The 24,501-nt window shown below is 30.3% G+C and overlaps 4 protein-coding genes across 4 annotated transcripts; 2 read left to right on the top strand and 2 right to left on the bottom strand.

Moving 5' to 3' along the window:
- Nucleotides 1-512: 512 nt before the first annotated feature.
- LOC113520507 (derlin-2) lies at nucleotides 513-4,336 on the bottom strand. The gene is made up of 5 exons (XM_026905855.3): nucleotides 3,902-4,336; nucleotides 3,017-3,250; nucleotides 2,481-2,603; nucleotides 1,940-2,103; nucleotides 513-1,219 (listed from the first exon to the last, which is right to left on the bottom strand). Exons 1-5 carry the CDS (start codon nucleotides 3,992-3,994, stop codon nucleotides 1,120-1,122), a joined length of 714 nt encoding a protein of 237 aa, XP_026761656.1. The 5' UTR covers nucleotides 3,995-4,336; the 3' UTR covers nucleotides 513-1,119.
- Nucleotides 4,337-5,308: 972 nt separating this feature from the next.
- LOC113520660 (trafficking protein particle complex subunit 13) lies at nucleotides 5,309-7,191 on the top strand. The gene has a single exon (XM_026906056.3). It carries the CDS (start codon nucleotides 5,653-5,655, stop codon nucleotides 6,856-6,858), a length of 1,206 nt encoding a protein of 401 aa, XP_026761857.1. The 5' UTR covers nucleotides 5,309-5,652; the 3' UTR covers nucleotides 6,859-7,191.
- Nucleotides 7,192-8,678: 1,487 nt separating this feature from the next.
- LOC113520567 (cytoplasmic phosphatidylinositol transfer protein 1) lies at nucleotides 8,679-13,551 on the top strand. Its single transcript, XM_026905937.2, has 8 exons — nucleotides 8,679-8,911; nucleotides 9,403-9,551; nucleotides 11,103-11,191; nucleotides 11,300-11,307; nucleotides 11,411-11,482; nucleotides 11,605-11,859; nucleotides 12,373-12,498; nucleotides 13,129-13,551. The coding sequence occupies exons 1-8, from the start codon at nucleotides 8,861-8,863 to the stop codon at nucleotides 13,276-13,278; spliced, it is 900 nt and encodes a 299-aa protein (XP_026761738.1). The 5' UTR covers nucleotides 8,679-8,860; the 3' UTR covers nucleotides 13,279-13,551.
- A 732-nt stretch (nucleotides 13,552-14,283) lies between these two features.
- Nucleotides 14,284-22,798, bottom strand: LOC113520773 (acrosin-like). Its single transcript, XM_026906180.3, has 5 exons — nucleotides 22,672-22,798; nucleotides 21,760-21,970; nucleotides 20,664-20,770; nucleotides 19,048-19,232; nucleotides 14,284-18,312 (listed from the first exon to the last, which is right to left on the bottom strand). Exons 1-5 carry the CDS (start codon nucleotides 22,775-22,777, stop codon nucleotides 18,160-18,162), a joined length of 762 nt encoding a protein of 253 aa, XP_026761981.1. The 5' UTR covers nucleotides 22,778-22,798; the 3' UTR covers nucleotides 14,284-18,159.
- Nucleotides 22,799-24,501: the final 1,703 nt, after the last annotated feature.

Genomic DNA, 24,501 nt, shown 5'->3' with positions numbered 1-24,501 from the left:
TATCGTTTTCTGATTGTTTTATTTGCAGGAAATCTAATCTTAATTCAGATTTGCTTACGTGTTTCTGACAAATACCTACTTGACCCGTGTTCTGAAGAGGGCTAAAGTTTGATACAGGGCAGGTCTTAGCTTTCCTAGTGCCACTGGTTAATATTTGACTGCACGTCTTTTGACTATAGATAGGTTACCTGTGATCGAATTTGATGTAATCTTACTAATCCAAAAGCGCTTCAATTAGCGCAATGAGGACTATTTTTAAGGGGAGTCTGGTTAGACTCTTAAAAAAGGTGCAATACTATAGAGTCACAGACGTTTTGTTTCACATAGCTAAAAGCCTGCTCGTATCTTGGAATGGACTAGGAACAAATCCTTATCTAATACGTCAATGGACGCCCCGTTTGGAGTTCGACGCTGTCTTTGCCTTTGGGCAGCCCCCAAGAAAAGGAAAGCCGGTACTGGTTTCATTGTAACGGTTACTTTATACATATATGAATGATAAATAAAACTAGAAGTTTTCAGTACTCATAATTTATTCACAGATAAAAATACACTCTCTATTTAAGACCCTCGTGTGCGAAGGCCTTATCTAATATATACAAAAAAGGTCATCCCTGAATTAAATCCCGAAAATAATATTTAGGTTCCCATAGGCAACATGCCTGGGCCTATGTTTCAGTCGAGGCGTAAGTTAAGATTGCCAAACAAAAACGGTGTAACGATTTGAGCGGTGTCGTAACTCTGTGAAAAAGTACTGTCAATAAAAACTGTGTTGAGCGGTGCAGCAAAATATAGAAAATATTTCGTAAGTGGTATCTAACAGATTTTTTAAAAGGTGATTTCATCATGGAAGTGGCTGCAGAAATGTATTTTATAGGTGCTGTATTAACAATTTTTAATAATTATTTAGTATATTTTTATGCTCACCAAACTGCATTATATGTCACTGTTTTGGCTTTTAGTTTATATGGATTACATTAAATTAATATTTAAATACAAATAAACTTAATATCACTTATCTATCTTTGATTTCAATTTTAAACAATATAAATTTCATAACATATTTTGGCAATGCATGGTCTCACTGTATGTTCGTTTTTGTTTAATATATCATTTTAATATTTAACGATCTCCTCGCCAGTCAAAGCCTCCTGGTCGTATGTTTGCCAATTCAGGTAAAGGAACATACTCTTCCTCTTGAGGTGGATCAAACAACTTTTTTCTGAAATAGAAATAGATAATAAATCTCAAATAAAAATATTCTTGCTTTCCTATTTGTACATTTATTAGCTTTAACTAGCTACTATGTACCTATGAATTTCTGAAATAGGAAAACAAATGAAATAGAACAATTCTAGATGGCGTATCAAGATGAACTGCATACAATTTGTTGCAGCAGTTCTTGCGTGATATAGACAGACAGATAATCTCTAAAAAAATATTGTTTTAGTTTCTATAGGTGTTATAAGACCATTCATAATAATTTTTCTTTTTTTTTAATATCCCATGTACAGACATCGCCTAATTACAATTTTATTATATTAGTACAATATCATGAATTTAATGTTAAAATAAGCTTGTCTGTTTGTACAAAAGTTAAAAATTATAAATAGTGATCCTAAAACTAAACTACTATCAGAGTTTACATGCAATTTTAGCAAAAAAAGATCAAAAAACAGATCCCTTGTTACTAGTTCATTCTATAAAGACACATGAATTTATTTTAAAAGTATCACTTAAACTACATTTGTTTTATAGCATAATGCAGTAGGTATATTTATATATTAGCTATTATTATTAGATGGACTTTGACTTAGATTGGACATATGTCATTCTATCACACATTGCCATTGGTATCTTACTACAAATTTGGAGGAATATCACAATTTTCACTACGACTTGAAGCCGAATTAATAAACAGATAATAAAATGCTAGACTCACAGAAACTTTGGTGTCTTCAATAACCTTTGACCCCCATTTTGTCTAGGCATAACATCTTCCATAAAAAAGTATATGTGACCAATAGCCATACCAACCAAATCCACAGAGATTGCATTGCCAAGAAGGACAGAGAAACCTAGCAAGACCCAAGGAAGGTACGGTGCCTGAAATACACCATTATTAATATTATTTGCTAAAACGTAATAACAATAGTATAAAACTCATATAATAGGTATAAAAAAAGAATAATGAATTATAAAAAGAGTTTCAAAGTTAAAGTTCATTTATTATACAGAACAACCTTTTTCAAGGAAGGTAGAGATTTCTCATAGAAAGCAATAAAATACTACATTATAGATTTTTTAGGTTTTGCATAAAGTCATATGATAAATTAAGTATGAGAATTTTGAAAAATTTTTAGATTCATTGTTTTTAGATAATGTTACATGAATACCAATCATAAAAATAAAATCTTTTGTATTAAACTTTCTATACTGCTCTAATTTCAGACTATATACAAGAGGAATTGTATCATATTTACCTGGAAGTTCATTAGTCCAAAAAAGTTCATCCGCACAAATACATTGCGTCTAGACCATACATATACAATCATGATAGTAAATGCTTGACCTAAAAATAATAGATTAACAAAGAAAGCACATAACTGTAACATTTGTTTAGGAAATAAGAAATGTTTATATAAAGTTTCATTTTTGAACTAATATTAGTTTTTTATCTCATGAAAAAGGAATAGTGTATCAATCTATGCTAATGGTATATGACAGCATGGCATAGAAGAATTAATCATAATAGTTTTCAAACCCATGTTATGTTGACTTTATTACAAAGAAACAGATACTGGGAAGTCAAATTTTTAATTCATTTTTCTTTTAAATTTTCAATAGGGTATCCCCCTTTGAAAACAAAACCATATATAACTATTTTGAAGCAAAAACATGACTGTTACCATATAATAAAATTAATTATATATAACAATGTACTAAATAGCAGTCAATAAGTATTAAAGTAAGTATATACAACATATTTAGTAAAATAAAACATTATTAAAAAGGATACAATCATTAAAACACCTCCAAATATGAACATAACAACAAAATCTGCAGTTCTCCCTCTAAATGATCCCTCCTCCAACATCCTACAATACCTATATGTGAATATCATATTGAAAAAAAAGTTGAATCCTAAATTTCCAAAGAAAAGGAATGTAGTCAACAGCCTCCATAACTGATATTTTTTAAGAATAAGAATGGGGTTGAAATATAACTGAAATGGTGACACCAAATCTAGTTGCTGAAACAATAATTATATTTATTAATAATGTTCGAATATAACTTAAAAGTTTGTTATATATTAATTAATAATTGTAATTTATTTATTCATAGACAATATTACATTGTGTTGATTATGATATATTTGGTACATTTTCTAAACAATCTTACCATGTCTTTCTTATTTTTAAATCAGATTTACATCAAAGCTCAGATTCAATATGTGATATGTAGTTGAAATAGAGATTTATCAGCAGATATTTTATAAATCTACAACTTGTTTTAGAATTCAGTAAAAGATAGTTTTTTTAGGTTAACTAGGGTTACTTTTCTGGCAAATGCCTCAAATATACCTAAGAGTATTTGTCAATTAGGGCAATTTATAAACATTAACATAAATCTTCCAAGATATTTATTCAACAAACAACAATGAGACTTCTATTAGAACTACTATAGAATTAAATTTACTAGCTGATGACCATTACACTGATATGATAACGCACATTACTTACTGCTAAATAAAGTTTTCAGAAAAGATAATATCAAATATATATACACATACAGATGTATTAACAGATTCTACATTCTCATTATTTTACAATTGATAAATAATATAGAAGACAAGCAATAGTTTATAATACAAGCCATTATAAAGAATATAAAATATACTTACAACAGCTAACGTAGTGACAACACAGGCGGTAGTATAAGCCCTAGTCACTGGAGGTATGAGCATGTATTCTTGTAATAGAGTTTGATATGCCATTCCTGTTAATTTTATTCAAATACCTACAATTGATTATTTTTAATATAATACAAATGTTACAACAAAAAAAGTAACAGAATTATTAAGAGACAGTTCGACTCATGATTGGGCCACATCAGATTTCTACGCTGTAAACTTCAAAAAGTATTTGTGTTGCACAAAATTTCACTGTGTTAAAATAGACATTCTGTGAAAATGTTACAAAAATCAACTTTTACAGTTATTCACTTTCAACAAGCTTTATTAAATTATGTCGGTAAGGTTATTTAAATCTAAGAATTAAGTAAACTAAAAAAATAATTTCATTTCAGACAAACCATAAAGTATTACAAGCATAAAGTTATTTAATAGTCGGCACTCCTCTTATAACGGTGAATATAAAAAAGTATTTATGTATCCAATCAAATAAAAATGTACAAAGGAAGGCCTTAATGCTATATAATATTCTCTTCTAGTCAACCTTTGTGAAAACAAAAATTTAATTAAATGAAATGATAAAATGAAAAGGTTTAAAGTTTGTTTATTATTATTTTTATTTTATTTTATATTGTAATGTATAAAAATTTTAAATTCGATGAACTGGTTGCATACTGATCGTCTTTTTTTCTTTGAGGTAATAAGAGCATGTCTGAGACACCAGACAAAATATTTGTTTTATAAATAGAGAAGAGAAAAAAAAACATTTTTTAGTCTGTTCTTTGTTATCAATACCTTTGACGGTAACAATAGTTTATCAAATATATATATCTAAACAAATATACTGATCATTACTTCTTACAGTAAACAATACGATTGTCTAATATTGCTTGATATTTACTGTAATTTTTATCATAAGTACTTTATTACAACGGGCTTGCTTCTAAAGCGCCATTTCTTTAAACCTATTTTTTAACCTAATATTTTTGGCGATAAGTCAACAATCATAAACTAAATTTATGATAATATTGACTTAAATGTATTAGAAAATTAGTTTATATTGGTAAGAATAATAAATATTTTACTATAACATTAAAATAAAATTAAAATTTTAGAGATAAATTAAAAAGCATGGCGCTTAAGAATCAATCTCAATTAGCAAGAGAACGTTGGTCGTGCTAATTCCGAAATCTTTAGGTTGTTTGTTAAAAATTCTTTAGATAGATAAGTATTTATGAGCAAGTCTCAATAAAGTTAAAGTATAACATAATATAGATTAGTAAATACTAGTATTGTCTATCGTCAGTGGTATTCTCATTCTATGTTGGACAGTAATATCATTGACACACTAAAGTGACATTAACAGCTGACACTATATTGACACTGACTATTGACTGAAGCAATGATATTTACTGATTGACTTACCTACGTATTTTAAATATTCTATTAGATTAAAAATAGATAAGAATTAGAAGTAGAAATGTAATTGCTGTATAAATGTAATAAATTCTGATATAAAAATTCTGAATGTGAAATGCAATTACTATTATACAAAAAAAAAAATTTAAACATTCATTAAATATAATGTGTTCTGGTGACGAGGTGTTTAACTTAGGCCTAGATTAAAATAAATGATAAATTAAGAATTGAATTACCAATTATATCTCTCTATCTAGACAGTAAATTTCTACTATCCAGACAATTCACTGATTTTGTAACGAATTCTTAATTTCGTGGTTAAAATGGATGCCAAGGAAGTTGTTGAACATTTAGTCGCCTTAAAAGTAATGAGGTTAACGAAACCTGCTTTAATCAGCCCAAAAATTGTAACTTGCGATTCTAAAGATTTACCAGGAAATATACTAAATAACTATTTAAAAGATGATGCTACATCAGTTACTCAAATGGAAACTCTTGCAGCTGGGCAATTTTTATTGCTACCACAGAGTTTTGGTAACATATACTTAGGAGAAACATTTTCCTGTTATGTTTGTGTCCATAATGAAACCAACCAGCCAGTCCAAAGTGTTTCTATAAAAGCTGACCTGCAGACAAATTCTCAAAGAATTCCCTTAACTACACAAAGCCAATCTCCTACAATGCTGGATGTAGATGAAACCTTAAGTGATGTTATACATCATGAAGTAAAGGATCTTGGAACACATATATTGGTGTGTGAAGTGACATATATGTCAAACTACAATACTTTGGCTTCTTTCAGGAAATTCTTTAAGTTTGAAGTGATGAAGCCATTAGATGTTAAAACTAAGTTTTATAATGCTGAATCTGATGATGTGTATCTTGAAGCTCAGGTACAGAATATAACATCAGGAGCAATCACTTTAGAACAGGTATCACTGGAAAGTTCCCAACAATTTACTGTGAAATCACTGAATGAATTAGACAATGGGCAATCTGTATTTGGTGATGTTACTCTACTACAACCACAAGAAAGTTGTCAGTACTTATATTGCCTCACTCCAAAAGAAAACATCTCTAAAGACATTAAATTGTTAGCTGCTGCAAAGAATATTGGCAAATTAGATATTGTTTGGAGATCAAATTTAGGTGAGAAAGGCAGGTTGCAGACTAGCCAGTTGCAGAGGATGACTCCTGATTATGGTGACATTAGAGTAACCTATGAAAACCTTCCTAGCAAAGTATCGGTTGATGAACCCTTCACCTTCAAGTGCAATGTAGTTAATGCTAGTGAGAAGACATTAAATCTTATTCTTAAACTTCGTTCTTTACCAGATTCAAGCTTACTATGGTGTGGAATATCAAATAGAAAAATAGGTCCTTTAGAGCCTGGAAAATCTGTCAGTATAAATTTAACAGCTCTTCCTATTAATACAGGATTGCATAGTATTACTGGTGTGTCTTTAATGGATTTATTTATAAAGAGAACATTTGATTATGATGATTTGGCATCTGTTTATGTTAATTAAAAAATATATTTTATGATGTTTTCTAATTCCATTAAAGTCACTAAATTGAATATTATTAAATAATAAATACCATTGAACATTGTACAGTGCTATCTAATTCCATACTATTTGTAAGTAAAGCTTGTATACTAGGTAACTGATACAATTTTTTTTCATTAGTACACATTACATAGAAAACATATAGGTGGGGATGAAAAATAACCATTGGAATGTCAGATTTTCATTTAAAAATATCTATTACTTCATTCTACATTTTTTTTATATAGTTAATAGGATCAGCTTGTATCTTTTAAGTCTGTAACAATATTGTCCAATAAATAGTTTCTGTTTGTCTTTCACATTTTTTATTGTTATTGGACTATGTAAATATTTTGCCATTTAATAAATTAATTTTGCTTACATAACAAATTTTAAATGAAATCTTAGTTATTAAGTAAATTGTAACTTTTTAGACTGATGGGCAAATAAAGTCTTAATGAATAAAAAATGGAAATAAATATTAAAACATTTGATGTATAAGTATTATCGTTTCAGTTGATATTTAGGTACTTGGTGACATAGTGCAACCTCTCAACAGGTCATCATACTGGAGACTGCACCACCTATCCATATCTCTCACAAAGCATAACTATATTCTTGCATATAGCATACTGTAGGTGAGTGTACATATTAAAATAATTAGTAAAAAAAATTTTGACATTATCTTAAAATACTTTGTTGATTCGATAAGTTACATTCTAGTAATTTTTATTACTTGGACTGGTCCTTTAAATAAAGCACATACATAATTTTAGACATGTAAAGCTTTGCCTGAGGTAGGCACTGGAAATTCTGGAATTTTTTTAACTGGTAAAAATGGAATGATATCCCCACCTGCTCTAATGGTATATGCTGGTGATGCACCAATAAGAGATGTGGGTGAGGACGAAAACCGGTCAGTTAATCCATCATGATATATTACATAGAAATTAAGCATGATCGTTTCAGGAGAAACTGCATGGAGTTCGAACTGAGAGGGTAGATATACTGTTAACAATGAGGCTTCTAGTTCCTTTGGCTAGCAATCCTTTCTCCCCAAAATTCTAGGGTTCGAATGTTACTGTAACCCACTCTTCCTTCTTATTCATGTGCCTTAAATATAAGGTTGTCACCACTTATTATCTCTTACTGGTACTGGAATTCCACTACCATATTACGATAGGGTAGGTGGGAGTTACACTTAGACTTGGTATAACGTACTTAAACTTTATAATCTAAAAAATTTTTTTTAATGGGTGAATATGGCATGGTAATTTTGTAAATCGTAAATAGGTGAGGATGAAAAGGCAGGTTTTTTTTAATAGGTGATAATGGAATGGTAACCCCGCCTGCGCTACCGGTATACGTTAGCGGGGCACCAGTAAGGGATAATAGATGACGATGAAAGTTGGTCAGTTAGCCCATCGTGACGAATTCAACTAGAATTAACCACGATGGTTTCCAGGGGGAACCGCGTGGAGGTCGACTTGATAGGGTGTATTGCTGGCAGTCAGTTAGACCCTATTACTAACAATTCCTTTCCCCCTCGGAAAGGCAGTTTAGCCCATCGTGACGAATTCAACGATAAATTTGTCACGATAGTTTCTAGGGGGACCTGGACCGTGGAGGTCGACCTGACAGGGTATATTGATAGCAAAGGGGACTAACCTTCCCATTACTAATAATACTTTCCCCCCACTAAGAAGTTACTCACTCACCTGTGGAATAGATTTAGAATAATTTCCTTCTATGGTATGCAATTGTTAAATGTTATTTTGACATTTGTTGTACCAAATGCCAATGTCAAGAAGTACTATGTAGGAAAATACCTACTAACTATAGATTTGTCTTTAATATTTATTCAATCATTCAATACTAGGATATTAAAAAAATATATAATAATTAAAACCAAGTCGAAGATCAGGAAAATATTATCAGAAAGTTAACAGAAATAAGATTCTAATTATCAAAATTTACTTACATAATGGTTCTCACATATGAATATCGTATTTGCATGCCTATGGAAGTAAAAGAGGTAAGTACGTAATAAAATATACTGCATTTTTTTTTTAATATTATATTATTATGAACTAATGTAAATATTAATTATTTTATTTTATTGGACATTTAATAGTGTGGAATTTGATCTTATATATTCTAATATATGTAACCCGCAGCTTTGCTCGTGGTCCTATATCCCGATGTTGAGCCTATCCTTAAGAAATAAGCTATTAAATGCAAAAAAAATTTTTTGATTTCGACTTTTATTTCCAGAGATAAACGCATTCAAACAAACTTGTGTTTTATTAGAATAGATTATTATTTGGGACTACCTGTTTCCCGCTGCTTTGCCCCTATGCATCAGCATATAAAGTATTTTATTTGTTAATTTAGGATATAACCTAATCGTGTAGCAAATTTTCTTCAAATCTGTTAATCCATTTAAATATGATTAAATGACAAACATTGAAACATTTTTTTTATATATATGATAGAGTGATTTGTAATTGAAGTTCTAAATTTCAGTATCAAATTGGTCAGCTTTATATGATTGCTCGTCATAGTTTTGAGCAGTCTAGCAATGGTGAAGGTGTGGAAGTTGTAGCTAATGAAGAAGTACATGATGAGGTTAATGGTCCAGGCCAGTTCACTGAAAAGAGGATTCATTTGTCTAGGTAAAAAGAGAATATTATATGCTTTTGGTCATGGTATGATATGTAAATTAGGTAGTCTTTCATATGAGAGACTACTGAGTACTTTCAGCAAAATAATTAAAAATTTTATGACTTATATTTTGATTTACCACATATCACATATTGACGATATATTTATATTCATGTTTAACAGCATCTAATTGAAATAAGCTATATTTATAGACAAAAAGGTAAGTAAAAAGGAATGACAATGGTACTGGCAGGCAGGATAGTACTGATATTTAAATACTATTTAATTATTGAATATGCTACCTGTATTGTTGAGTAGCATATGATACCAAACTGGCATTTACAGCAATTATATTAATTATATATAGTGGATTTAATTTATTACAACCTTGGTTATAGCGACCATGTACCTATAGCGACATTAAATCTAAGTCCCTTGAATTTAAAGCATGCTTTAGTACAAAATTCTTGTGGCTATAGAGACTTTGGATGTAACGCCGAATTCAGGTGTAGCAACTGTTTTTAATGAATCATTTGTAACAAATTCTTAGAAATCCCATACAGATATTGCAACCGAATTTAGCCGCCAATAAGACACCAAGATTTCTTTCTTTCACAAACATTTCTAAACTTTTGTTTACATCCACACCAATGGTTAGCAAGTATGAAGGCCTTTACCTATTGTTTATAGATATCAGCTAATTAGGTAGTAAAATGTGTACCTTTCAGAGTTGAATTTATGGTTCAGTTACAAAGTGATATTCTGAGTAGCAACTGAGTTTAGTAAACTTTTGAATAAGTATGACTGCCTCTACGCACATTCACTGTTAAAGAAAAGGTGGAAATTATTTCAAAATTGAAAAACGATGAAAACAATGCTAATTTGTGTGAAGAAAAAACTATACATGTGTATGTGTCTGTATCTCTTTATCTTTTCCTGTAACGACTTCCGGATATAACGAAAAAAAGTCAGAGTGGTCCCTTCATCATCATCGTTATTCCTAAAATCCACTGTATGTGTGTTATATAAAAAATATAACTTTTTGCTTGTGTAGATGCCACAACAATTATAATTATTGTATATTGAAAAAATTTTTAAAGCTTCTATATTTTTTATTTGTATTTTTATGTTGCATACCTGTACTATAGACCATATATGTGATTCCTACAATTGTATGAGTTCTTATTTGGGCCACCCCTTCTTTTCTTACGGGTGTTGTAAGAGGTGATTAAGGGAATTTATTGGTCGAGGAATGGACAGCAGTGTTTCTCTTAAAACATCACCAAACCTTAATTGTGGTTACCAACTCACCTGCCAAGTGTGCAAGTACTGGCAAAACTTCCCTTATTGGGGAAGCCTATGTTGATCAGTGGATAGTTAATGACTGATATCTTATGAGCTTTATTTGACACAATTATTATTATTAAAATTTATTTATTTTGTTTAAGTGTATAATTATATGTATAAAAGTGTATGATTTTGACTTACAGTGTTTCAACTGATTTAGTATTTTTAATATTAATTTAGCTGGTAAGACAAATAATTCTTGTTTTTCATTTCAGTCATTTGCCATATTGGCTGCAGTCATTAATACCAAAAATATTCTATGTGACTGAAAAGGCTTGGAATTACTATCCTTACACAATAACTGGTAATGTACATTCTGTTAAAGTAATAATAAGCTTTTCAAATAGATTTAAATATTAATAACTAATTATGATGTTTTCTTTTTTTCATGTTTATTAAATGGTCTCTTTAGAATATACAGTAAGTATTACGGATAATTTTCTATATTTGTATTGATATTACATTTTATTATTGATATTATTATTTTGTATATCCAATGTATTGTTATTTGTTCATGTTTCAGTGTTCTTTTATTCCAAAGTTCTCTATTTCCATACAAACACGGTATGAGGACAACAATGGCACTACTGAAAATGTAAGTTATTATTAAAATAGTGTATTTGTATCTTTATTGAAATCTAGCTGTATTCTGCAATTTGTCTATATAAAATAATAGTATGCTCTAAAATATTCATAGAAACAAAACCAATGTTTTAGTGCTTGGGTTTGACCCCAGAAGAACTTGAACAAAGGAAGGTGGATTTTCTTGACATAGCCTATGATGAGATAAAACCACATCATTACAAAGAATCAGAGGATCCCAAATTTTTCAAATCAGAGAAGACTGGTCGCGGTCCATTGGTTGAGGGGTGGCGAGATACACAGAAACCGATTATGTGCTGTTACAAATTAGTAAATGTAAAATTTGAAGTTTGGGGTTTGCAGACCAGGGTGGAGGAATATGTGCAAGGAGTAAGTGTTTTAAACCTTTTTTGTAAATGTGCAATATTCAATAACATACTGCTATTTAAAGATATTGGGAATTGATGTCTCCACTATTATCAATCTCCCTAAATCACAGTTGTTTACTCATATTTCTTTGCGATGCAAAGTGTAAGTGTTTAGCGAATATTACAATTATTGAAAGTAGATTTTACTACAACTTTTTAGTTACAGATAAAAATAAAAGTAAAAAAAGCCAGTCCAGTGCGAGTCGGACTCGCACAACGAGGTTTCCTTACAAAATCATCAAGATTAATTTTTTTTGTGAAATAATTACAAAATTACAGTTTTCTGATTTTTTTCTTTACGTAGTAAGTTTAAGTAGATAATAATTTAAGAGAAAATGATATAATCTAAATAAAAGTAATACAACCAAAACAATCCATCATTGTGTTAGTATTTGGTAACACAAATGTTTTTATATGGTTTTTGTTATTTTGTAAACATTTTTTTTCCAATTTAACTAAAAACTATTTGTTGCAGGCGATACGAGAAGTACTGCTTCTAGGTCATCGACAAGCTTTTGCTTGGATGGATGAATGGTACAACATGACTATTGAAGATGTAAGAGAATATGAACGTGAAATGCAAGCAAAAACTAATATTAAGGTACTAATTTCTCATCTCTTGTTATACGAGGTCTGTCCGGAAAGTTCGTATAAAAGTGTTCTGGACTGCGAGAAAGAGGAGTGGGGAGGCTTTCCTTATGTCCCTAACAATGCTTGGTCTGACCGCCGATGAATGGCTTGTCACGCCATCTGTGATTATTGTTGAAGAGCAGCGCGTCGTAAGAAACTCGGCAAGATGAAAGCAAAGTGAAACATCCAACCACGAACAAAAAAATAAGAAAATAAATGTCAAGACAATGTTGATACAAGAATTCGTCCCTCCAGGCCAGACAGTTGATGGAAAATTCTACGTCGATGTGCTTGTTAGTTCGTCCAGAAAAGATATTCTTCAAATACATTTATCTCTTGTTGTCCGTGAAAAATTTTAAATGTATTAAAACCAAATGTAAAAAATAAATATAAAATAATTATTTAGGACACATTAGATTTTCCTTTTATTCTTATGACAGTTTTTAGAGTCAATATTTCTAAACATACAAAAAAATAACACATTTATTTTTGTGGAAAAATAAACTTAGTGAAATAATTTTATTGTTTTTCTGGTAATACAGTATGATGCCAAATTTAAAACATCTCTTATACAATGTTTACTTAAAATTATGAATTACAGCTGAAAACAACTATAGAAAATGCAGCAGGCAAATCTGATGCGGAAGAGGCCACAAAGTCACAACCGGATACACCAAAGAGTCCTAAAACTCCCAAGAGTTCAGGTTCTACACCCTCAGCTGAGACCAGGTCGTGGTTTACATGGTCTTAAAGCTATTAAAATAAGTAGTCACACTGGATCTCTTCTCGCTGCCGATACAGGGTTTGGTTTTGGGAACATTTGTGTTCATGTCATGCCTTCAAATATTATCATGTCATCCATCTATCATTGTTATGCTGTATATTTCTGTTAAAAGGTTAAATTACTTCAGGTAAAAGTAAATATACTTAATGTCTTTATTAAATTCTTTGTAACTTGACTGCAGAAATTGCAAATTATGTTTGATATTTTTCAAGTGATAATTAAAGTGATGATCGCTTAGTATGTTTTTGTTGTGACTGTTTTATTAGTAAATAAGGGTTACCTAGACTAATGCACTTATAAATGTTTGAATATATAGTGAGTGTTAAACATTGTCTATATCGACTGTTTATTATTTTGAAAAATCAATATAATTAAGCAATGACATACTAACATCCATAGTGACTGACGCAGATCAGCAACTGTCGACATTTTGTCGAGTGCCATATTTATAAATTATGATAATGAGCTATACACTAGCATATGTAGGTACCACTTAAATGTGTAGACTTGGTCTGATAAGAGGTGGAGGGAGTGACCGTACTCTTACTTTATTTTATGTTATTGTAAATAAATGTATATTATATATAACCCCATTCATGGTCTCGATTATTGTATTTTTTTGTACTTGCCGTAATTAGTAAACAATTGTGTATTTCTTTTTATCGAATTTAGTAATAAAATAGATAAATACTAATATCCCCACTAATTCTTATACTACTGCTTTATGTTAATTGGAGGAAATTTCTTTTAGGTAACTACACCATTCTCGTATTATTTCTAATTGTCATTATTATCATTGAATTAGTACAATAAAAAAACATATATAATCAATTAAAACAAAAACCTTTTTAAGTATATGTTTATATACTGTTATATATATATATATATATATATATATATATATATATATATATATATATATATATATATATATATATATATATATATATATATATATATATATATAAGCAGTGGAGCTTATAGTTGTCGCAATTTTGTATGCTAATCTCATATACAATTGTATATAGAGATTTTTTTTTTTAAGTAATATGATATCACTTCGCGTCTATTATAACTTTAGTCGTCAGTCTAATTTAGACCTTAAATGTTGTAAGCATAAAGTTAATGTGGTTAAAACTCTGAGCAAGTATCCAGTATCTATGTAATCGACGAGATAAAGAAACCAATAACATTGAATATTAATATTAGTTTATACAAATTTATTAAGACCTGGATTTGTTATTGCTTGTTGGTAAATTCACTTTTGTTTACTTTATTATGAATAATAAAAATGTAGCTTTTATTGACTATATAAGCGCCATAAGACAAAGTTGATATCGCTAGAATGATCACTACATAGTATAAAACAAAGTCGCTTTCGCTGTCTGTCCGTCCCTATGTATGCTTAAATCTTTAAAACTGTGCAAAAAAATGGAATTTGAAGCAGTTGTTTTAAATAGATATAGTGATTCAAGAGGAAGGTTTATATGTATAATACATGCATAATATAGCAAAGAAACACTCATAATTTTAGAGGTTTCTAATGTGATGTGATGTAATGTGCACCCGTGCGAAGTCGGGGCGGGTCGCTAGTAGAATATAAAATAACTAAAGTGCGAAACGGGAAAACGAAGAAAATCATAGTATAGTATATTTATCACCTGTTATTTGGATAAGAACACATGCCAAAATTTTATGCTAAATATAAACAATTCAGATAATATTTTCCCGGTAAGAAAATGAAGATTTTGCACGTATGTTGTCACTTGATAAAATATAATTCCCATAGAATTCTATTAAGAATGAAATTAGCTTGTGCAAGGGACGATTTTTTATGTACGCTTTTTACCTGTTTTAATATATATATATATATATATATGTGCATTAAAAAGAAAGCAAAGCTGTATTTGGATTAAATGTGGTAATTTTGTCAGTACGACTTAAGACTTGTCATTATTTTTAAAGGTATGCATTTTACACGGACTAGTTACGTACACGTACAACGAATAACACTGAAACGCAAAAGTAATCAGGCTATAGACAGACTAATAGCATGTATATGATCTACCTGTTTATCTCGCTTTAACGTACATGTTAATCTAATTTTTCCTTTTTATATTACCCATATTTATATTTTTTTATCTACGCTTTCCAGTCACACGATTATTATTCAATATCTTTATAATCTTTCTTATTATTTTGTATAAATGGATACGTAATAATTGAAATATTTGAATGCTATTTTACACAATACATATACAAATATTTGACGATGTTAGAAAAAAATTAATTTTATCTGACTAAGGATGTATTACCCGCTGTTGCAATTTTGTAATAATTTATATACTTAAAAACTCCGAATCAATACAATATTACTTTTTGCTAAAATCAGTTGAAGGTTTAGACATGTTTATCTACCTCTGTGCTTTAATCTATAAATATATAGTAAAATATATTTAGTTTATAAATATATAGTTAAATATATTTAGTTTATAAATATGTAGTAAAATATATTTAGTATATATTTAATAATTTAATGATATTTTCACAAAATACTCTGATTTCATTGATTTTATTTACGTTACAAATATAAAAAAATCAGTATTTTATTACATAGATTATGGAATAAAATAAATGAGTAATTATTTCACTTGGTGACGAAATGGAAAAATAATATAAGGAGTATTAGGTATATTTAGGTACAATATTACGAATTAATATGTGTCAGTGTTCGACTATCGAATATATTATCCGTCTATTTAATGCAAATAGGAATGTCCAAAATTTTCTACCAACGCATGGAAAAATCTATTCGAGTTAGTAATATTAAATTTTGTATTATATATTAAGCATCCACTAAGGAATATATTACATTATCATATATATAATATCATGATGTATACATAATCTTAATAATAAATACAGGGGTGTACGTTTACGTGACAAATCTGAAGTTTTGGCCGAAAGTTCTGTTACGATCTTTATTGGATAAAAATTTTCGGTCGGTACAAATTTTCATAATAGTATTAGAGGTATCTTGTGAGTTCTATTACGAACACATTTGATTAGATCGATTATTGGAGTTACACTAAACAATGAGTTCGATCAAGTCAATGGATTTCGGATAGCCGAAATCCATGTCCACGAAATCTGATTATTCCTATGAATAATCAGATTTATAATTTCGTATTAGGCCCCCGCATAAAAGTGATCTCACTAGATGATTTTTAATAAATATACTTACTTAAATTATTTATTTTTATTAGTGATACTAGGAGATATTTTGTATCTAAGTATTCGGGTAAATCGTTTGGTGTATCGCGAGAAATGTCGCGTAAGGTCTTTGTAGTTATGCAAGTACCGGCATTTATTTTGAACGACAATATGTGTTAATTTTGAAATGGGTTAAAGTAGCTATATAGCATTATTATATATTATTCTTAAGGGTTATATTACACTATTAAATATATATACCTACATTCGTATATTTAAGTCGATATACAGACTGGAAATTGAAAGTGCTTTCACTCGTTACCCGATGGGTATTCGTTTGTTTCACTCTCATATATATATGTATATGTTACTTGTTGAAAATACAGCACTGCCTGGTGGATAAATTGCTATAGATATTAACAATTAATATCTATATTTGATAGTGTAATATACTCCTTACAATTTAATGTAAGTATTATTATAGGCGAGATACTGTTCATTATAAACATATGGGGGACTGATATTGCATTGGTCTTCCTTGCTAGTGTTTATTGGCTGTTATGCACTTATGTATTTAGTAGTTATTCACAGAAAAATGGAACGTGCTCCATTTAACTAAACACTAAAATGGGTTTAACACTCAAATCTAACCAATGCGGTTTGTTTCCAATCACTAACTCATTAAAAATGTATTAGCTATAAAACTGTTAATGTATCTTTAAGGTTATTCTTGCTCCTTGGTTATTTCTTCCGTTTTTTCAAGAAACGCTTGGAAAATATAAATGTGTATAGGTAATAAAATTGTTGTTGATTAAATTATATTTTATGGTCGATGTCAGTTTTATTAAGTATCTATCTACTCTCCTATAGGTACAAATATGGCCTCTTCATTTCGCCTGCGATCTTAAGTGGTCGTATTTCTAATACCTTAGTACATCATAAAATTGTTATTACTTAGGTAATGGTTCTATTGGTGTTATATACTATTTCCGAAACGTATCGACTGGAAGGTAAGTATACGATACGTACCTAAGTATATTTAAAATTCTGGACAGATTTTAATCTGAGTAGCAATCCTTAAATCACTTAGAAAGTTACTAAATGTGAAAGTGAGTTTATCTTTTGGTGTCTTTATGGTGTAACTAATTGTTATGAAATTTGATACTTATATACATAGGTACTGTATAGGATTGGGAAGGACAAAAGCTATTTTTCATCATGTTCAAGTATTATATATTATATATATTATGTATTATATATATTACTACGGCCATGCGGACGAAATTGCGTGTAAAACTAGTAATAAGTATAGATCAATATATGAGATAAGGGCATTTTAAATCGGGAAATTATATAGGTGAGGTCTAATCTAAACGTAATATTTACGTAAACGAAGTCGTGGCAAATCAATTAGTTTCGAATCTATTAAGTACACATATCTATTTATATGCATGTTATGATTGTTTTATAATGTATTGGAATGATTGTTAAGTATATAAGCATATTTATGGGAGCAGAGCGGAGCTTTATCTGAGAAAAGGTACTTGTACATCTTTTTTAAGGGTTAGCTCACCTCTACCCCCTAAATAATCTTAAATATGCCAATAGTTAGGAAATTTAAAATCGATGTTGAATTTATCTGATGTTAGTGACTTTACGTATCCACTGCAAATGAGGGCCAATGCTGGTATATACGGCAGGTATGCCTGGTACTCCACAGCTTAATCCGTAACTGCTTATTCCTTGGATTTCAAATTCATTGCATAGCACAGGACCACCGGAATCGCCCTAAAAAGAAATATATAATATAAAACATACAATTTATTTTTATCCTACCGCATATGCAAAATTATACGCCGTCATTCTCGATATTGCCACATATACTGGTCTATATATTTTATAGGTACCACAAAGTTGGTTAATAAGAATTAGGTATAGTCCGTCTTCTAGTAAATAGTTATCGCAGGTTATAGACGCCTATAACGTCTGTTGCTCGTTTGCTAAGCCTTAGGAATACTAATATGTACCTTATGAATAATCACTATCATAGTCTTTAGATAAAATCTTCACAGAAAGCTTTTTCCACAATTTTATGAGTGTTAGTAAGCTCTTCTGAAACCGCACTACCGGTAGGTATGCAGCCATTTATGTTCTAAGATGCAGTGAAAGTCAATTTCATGTTTTTAGGTAGATAAGTAGGTACGTATATAGTAGCAAATATTAGTATTTTCAAACAACATTAAAAAGTAGATGGCTCTCAAACTTATATTTGGTAAGTACATTTTCTGTAGTTTTGAACCGATTTTAATGATTATAGTTTAATTAATTAGGCTTCACTCTTAGTCCCACATTAATTTTGTGCCAGTTTCAGTGGTGGTCGTTGACATGTATACATACAAAATTATCCAACACGTAGACATCTACATTAGAGACTAAAAACGGTACGACAAATAGAGACAATAAATATGAAAATAGTAGGAATATAAAAAATTAAAATGACCGATATATCTTTGATCTACTTACCTGACATGAATCAGCTTCAATCCCAGCTGCACATAACATTCCACTGTCATATTCGGGAGCAACAGGACCCAGAATCTCCTTGCACTCATCTAACGATATTAATTGCACTTTTGCGACTGATAGTATTTCAGATGTTTGTTTAGATTTTAGATCCGCGTAACCGTAACCATAAATCATGCACTGACCTGAAATCGGGATCAATGAAGTCTGAAAATGAATATTTTACTGAACTAGGTGTTATCATGCGAAAATTCATATCACTGGTTATTTGACTAGAATTATTTTGTTTAATATTGAAAATGAAAATGGCAAATTTTTATTGATCGAAGTACTAAATTAGTACCAAAAGCTGATTTTATCTTGTGAAAAACATAAGCATACATATAAGATTTATATCGGATGGATTTGAGACTTGTCAAAAGGTAAAGTTTACCAACGAAACACGGTCATTATAGATAATACATTATCCCATATTTCACTATACCAAATGATATTTCAGAGAACATTATTTTAGAATCAATCACCAGTATCTAATCTATGAAGTTATAACACGAAAGTGTCCCTATCAATCATTCATAAGTTACAAAGTTATATTCATAACTTTTTTCTTAATGTAGGTACTTTCAAAGCTTATTCGTTCGTGTGTCTGATAATTCTTGCAGACATTTTTTTTATTAGATAAAAATATTTTAACTTAATACATTTTTAAGTGTTTGTTAATGTTTGTCAGTGATAAAATGTTTTAGCCTTGTATCGGTTTGTATAGTTTATTATCAACCGACTTAAAAATAAAGCGTTTTTTTTTATTTGAAGGAATATATTTTCAGATTGGTTTCACTAAAATTTTATCAGTCGGTTTAGTAGTCTGGTTGTTGTATCAGTTGTTAACTGTCCACAACTGAAGATAACCTCCTCTATAATTGGGGGTAGCCAGTAGCTTCCACACTTGGCAAGTGGGTTGGCAATCGCAGATTGGTTTTGATAATGTTTTAAGAAGGTCGCTGCTGCCTATCCTTCCACCATAAGCTGCCCTTAGTTGCTTCTTATGACACTCAAGGGTCTATGCCGGGTCATACATAGCAATTAGTAGTCTAGTATCAAATCAAAATTACTGATTTTGCCATGTTTGATTGAAGTCGGTGTTTCTTTTTTGTAGAACCTAATCTATTATTTTGTAGCAAGCATTGGTTTATTTTATTATTATTTTGTAGTACTTTAAGTTAATACAGGTATATTTATAAAATTCTACAAACTTGTACACAATTTTGCAGCATTTTTATTTTAAATATCTCAGCCCCAATAACGTTCAGCTACATGATTTCTATCATTCCTCTGATCTTTCAAAATTTCCATTTATACCATTATTAGTAACACAAATCAAAACTCATTAATTGAAAATTATGACAATTTTAAGCATATAAGAATTCTCAATGACATTGTTCTATTATTTTAACCAGAACCATGAAACTTGCAACAATAAAAAAATAATAATGCTGCAACAATTAACGTAGCATCATCATGGTCCTCATATACTAAGTAGGTAGATATATTATCTACTTGTATGGAGAGATAGTTTTTATGAGTCGTTTATGAAATATTCTTTATCAGCTTGTTACCTGCTAAGCCGAACGACGATTTAGGTAATACTGTGTCATTAAGCCATGTCACGTCATCTAAATCGACGTTTATCCGTAGCAAAGAAATGTCGTGAGCTAACGACAATCTGAAACGATAAAAAATGTTCAGAGGAAAAAGGAGAAACAATATAAATGTCATTACATCTATACAGGGTGAAATTGATACCATTCGCGTTATTTAAAGCTGTTCTACTGAACAATTTTATCAAAGAAACGGGTCGAAAAAGACAATAAATTTTGGTATGCTAATTTGTCTGTCAGAAGTACCTTGTCAGTCATATCAGCCGTTAATTGTTTACCACTAAACATAGGCCTCCTCTATAAAGGGGGTTTTGCCCGTAGTTGCCATTCTTGGCAAGCGGGATAGCAACCGCAGTTACGTTTGTTGATGTTTTAGAGGGACGCTGCTGAGCATTCCTCGTCTATTAAATTTTCTTAGTCGCCTCTTACGGTTCTCACGGGAAAATTTAGGATGTGAATTTTGCTTATACGAGAGCACTTCCTAAATGAGCTCCCTGCCGAGGTTTTCCCAGGAGACTACAGCATGGGGTTCTTCAAAAGGGGGGTAAAGAGGTTTCTTCAGGGTCGGTAACGCACGCGTAATATCTCTGGTATTGCATGTGTTCATAGGCTACAATAACTACTTACCATCAGGTGGGTCGTATGCTTGTTTACTACCTCAGTGGTATAAAAAAATCCGTAAGGTGCTAATGGTATCGAGTTTCGAGTATACCCTATATGTGATTTTATAATATAGATATATCTGTATTATTTTGTAATGCAAACATTTGTTTGCTAATATATGAATCATTAGACCATCTTCACACTGGCTTTTTGGTTTATCTCTACCTCGATTCAATTAAACAGAATTTGAATCCGACCTTACATTACCTTTGTGTGCCAAACATTATACATATTACTGATAGTGGATATAAATTCAATTGGATCGAACTGTTAGAGAAATACCTACAATATTTTTAATTCTAATATGTATTTATAATTTCCGAATAAAGGGAAAAATACATAAATTGAAACCTTGCCAATCATATATACATAAATCATAGTAATTGCTCACCTGTCATATAATTTGTGAGTAATGATCTCCAGCACCTGAGCTTTCGGTGGCGGTTGTTGACAATAGTTGTTAATTTGGATTGTGTACTGATGGGGTTCGCGTTGGACACAGTGGGCGGCTGTCAGCGCAAACAACGGGGACAGTAAAGTGACGCCGCAGATGTGCTGATCATTCGTTATGTTCCGTAATGATGCCACTCTCGGCTGAGCGCCTATTGGCAAACATTATAGACATTTATAGCATTCCTTCATAAATATTGGTTAATTAAAATTAACGCTTCATATTCCAGGAAACATAAATCTAAAATCTGAATTTGATGAAGTAACAAATTATTAAGACAAGATACTAAATAAATTAATTTAAAATTTAATTTAAATGAATAGTTACGATAAAAATATAATAATGATGTTCTTGCAAATGAAAATATTGATAAAATGAGTTCAATAAAACCAAACCCGTAGAAATAAATAATCCGTCTATTAATTAATGATTGATGAATATTATCTCTTTTTTGAAGCCAGTTAAAAAGGACTCTAAATTTGATTTATGAAAAAGTTGGTTGAAAGAACTGTTTAATCCATGTCTTTTTATATATGGCACAGAAAAATTTCCATTAGAACAGAATTAGTAAATCGTTATTAAGATGTTGAAAATTATATTTTTGTAATTGATAATTTATATTGTGTATCCGAGTAATTAATATATACGAAGAATAAATATATATATTGTATGCTCGTATTGAATGGAATATTATCGAATATGTCGAATTTTAAATTGATGTTTCCGGTCATAATAAAACGTAAAGAAGATAGTAAAAGACAATTTATTTTACGCTATTACAAATTTTAATAATATATTTCGAAATTAATAAAAATGAAACAATATATATCACCAATGTTAAAATGTATCTACCACACGCCACTTCATATCCATTAACCACTCTTTTTACTCTTCCACATTTCACTACAAGTATGTAATAATATAATGCAGTGAAGATCGTAAATAATTTGCTTGACATTTTAACACGATAATTATCAGTTGCTAACTGTCACTGAATTAATAGTTTTATTTTGCACGTGGTAAATTATAGTATTGTATAAAATCGTCACGAAATAAAAATATGTGTAAACAGGTGTTTAATAGACGGGAGCGGCGATTTACAACAGAAACAACAGTCATGAAGTTTTACATACATTTTTGTTATATGCTGTTCCCTCTTCTACTTTCCCTGGTACCAATACCCTACTAATATTATAAAAGATGTTTATATGTTTTTTACTCACTTACATTTAAACGTCTGAACGGATTTGTATAAAATTTGGCACTTGGGTAAGTTATATCCTATTTTAACACATACTTTATATACTGATCCAATCATCAAAGTTTTCGAAAGTAACCAGTTTTATTTAAAAAAATTGTTTACAACGCTTTATTGTGTTGAAGTATGTGAATTATTCACAGAATATTAGGGAACAATATGTGTATGGGTATTCATGAAAGAAGTCTCTTTCTTTTAACTTTTTCTTTCAATGTTTCAGTCAACATTAAAAAAAAAAAATAGAAATCCCTGGAATAATATATTTTTCATTGCTTATGAAATTTTTAGTGATAACAATCTTCAGCATCAGTACCTAAATCATTATTATTTTTTATTTAAACGTGTGCTTCCTTCCTCTACCATTTATCAGATTCAAATAGTGACCAACAATGTTGTTTATTTTCGCATCTACGGCTGGATTCTGTTACTTAGGTAGTTGCTAACTTATAAAGCTCTTAACTGAAACTATCAACTGGTATATTTCTATAGCTAAATTGTCAACTTCAATTTATATCAAACTTAAATTACCAGCAACTGAATTATTCTCACCGATGATCTGAGTAACTCTAGCTAACTTAATTGTATCGTATATGCAGCTTATCAGGCTGAATTATAGAGATGCGAATGGTTCCTATGCCTAGTTCATAGAAACTGAAAAACATAGGTAGGTATATGAACATGTCGCAACTGTTATGTGTGCTTAAACTTCAGCTCAGTCCACAGTTTCCTAAAAACTAAAGCAAGAAATGAGCTGTATCTAAAATCTAATATTAGTTACCACGTCAATAATAATACTAACACAAATTATTACCTGTAATATTACTATTTGAAATAAGATTATTTAATTCATTCAATAATTCAAGAATTAAGATTTATTTATTCATACTATGTAGCTAATAATGGAATGATAATCCTGCCTGCGCTATCGAACGGAAAAGGTGGGGTGGCAGCAGGTTAGTTAGCTCTTTCTGACGAATTCAATTAGAATGAACCGTGATAGTTTTCAAGGGAAACCGCGTGGAGGTCGACCTGTACTTTTTTATAGGTAAAAATAGAATGGTACTACGCCTGCGCTATTGGTATACGCTGACAGAGCATCAGTGAAATGATCAGTATGAGTATGAAAGCAGTCAGTCAGATGACCCATTGTGACGAATCAACAAGAATTAATCGTCAGAAATCACGGGTAGGTCGACCTGATATGGTATATTGCTAGCAATCGTGTTTTTTTTTTAATAGGCGAAAGTGAAATTGTAACTGCTATGCTATCGGTATATTTACGATTGTATCGTGCACGACTTGTATCCAATAGTACGTTATTGTATTGTTTTTTCTTATTATACTTAAATCAACAAACTAGCTCACGATACACCTGATAGAAAGTGGTAGTTGTCGCTTATAGACATAAACATCATCGAGGATAT

Source organism: Galleria mellonella, unplaced genomic scaffold (assembly GCF_026898425.1).
Source record: "Galleria mellonella isolate WM207_F2 unplaced genomic scaffold, CSIRO_AGI_GalMel_v1 utg36, whole genome shotgun sequence".
Classification (NCBI taxonomy): Eukaryota; Metazoa; Arthropoda; class Insecta; order Lepidoptera; family Pyralidae; genus Galleria; species Galleria mellonella.
This window is presented reverse-complemented; position numbering and strand designations above follow the sequence as displayed.

What these genes read in the sequence shown, in the direction of transcription:
- LOC113520660 (XM_026906056.3), top strand. Translation starts at nt 5,653, where the DNA reads ATGGATGCCAAGGAAGTTGTTGAACATTTAGTCGCCTTAAAAGTAATG.
- LOC113520773 (XM_026906180.3), bottom strand. Translation starts at nt 22,777, where the DNA reads ATGTCAAGCAAATTATTTACGATCTTCACTGCATTATATTATTACATA. An exon ending in TGGATATGAAGTGGCGTGTG is followed by an intron (nt 21,971 to 22,671) that starts GTAGATACATTT and finishes GTTTGCCAATAG; the next exon opens with GCGCTCAGCCGAGAGTGGCA. An exon ending in ACTCACAAATTATATGACAG is followed by an intron (nt 20,771 to 21,759) that starts GTGAGCAATTAC and finishes TTATCGTTTCAG; the next exon opens with ATTGTCGTTAGCTCACGACA.
- LOC113520567 (XM_026905937.2), top strand. Translation starts at nt 8,861, where the DNA reads ATGGTTCTCACATATGAATATCGTATTTGCATGCCTATGGAAGTAAAA. An exon ending in TGCCTATGGAAGTAAAAGAG is followed by an intron (nt 8,912 to 9,402) that starts GTAAGTACGTAA and finishes TCTAAATTTCAG; the next exon opens with TATCAAATTGGTCAGCTTTA. An exon ending in AAGAGGATTCATTTGTCTAG is followed by an intron (nt 9,552 to 11,102) that starts GTAAAAAGAGAA and finishes TTTTCATTTCAG; the next exon opens with TCATTTGCCATATTGGCTGC.
- LOC113520507 (XM_026905855.3), bottom strand. Translation starts at nt 3,994, where the DNA reads ATGGCATATCAAACTCTATTACAAGAATACATGCTCATACCTCCAGTG. An exon ending in TTGGAGGTGTTTTAATGATT is followed by an intron (nt 2,604 to 3,016) that starts GTATCCTTTTTA and finishes CAAATGTTACAG; the next exon opens with TTATGTGCTTTCTTTGTTAA. An exon ending in TTGAAGACACCAAAGTTTCT is followed by an intron (nt 1,220 to 1,939) that starts GTGAGTCTAGCA and finishes TTTCTATTTCAG; the next exon opens with AAAAAAGTTGTTTGATCCAC.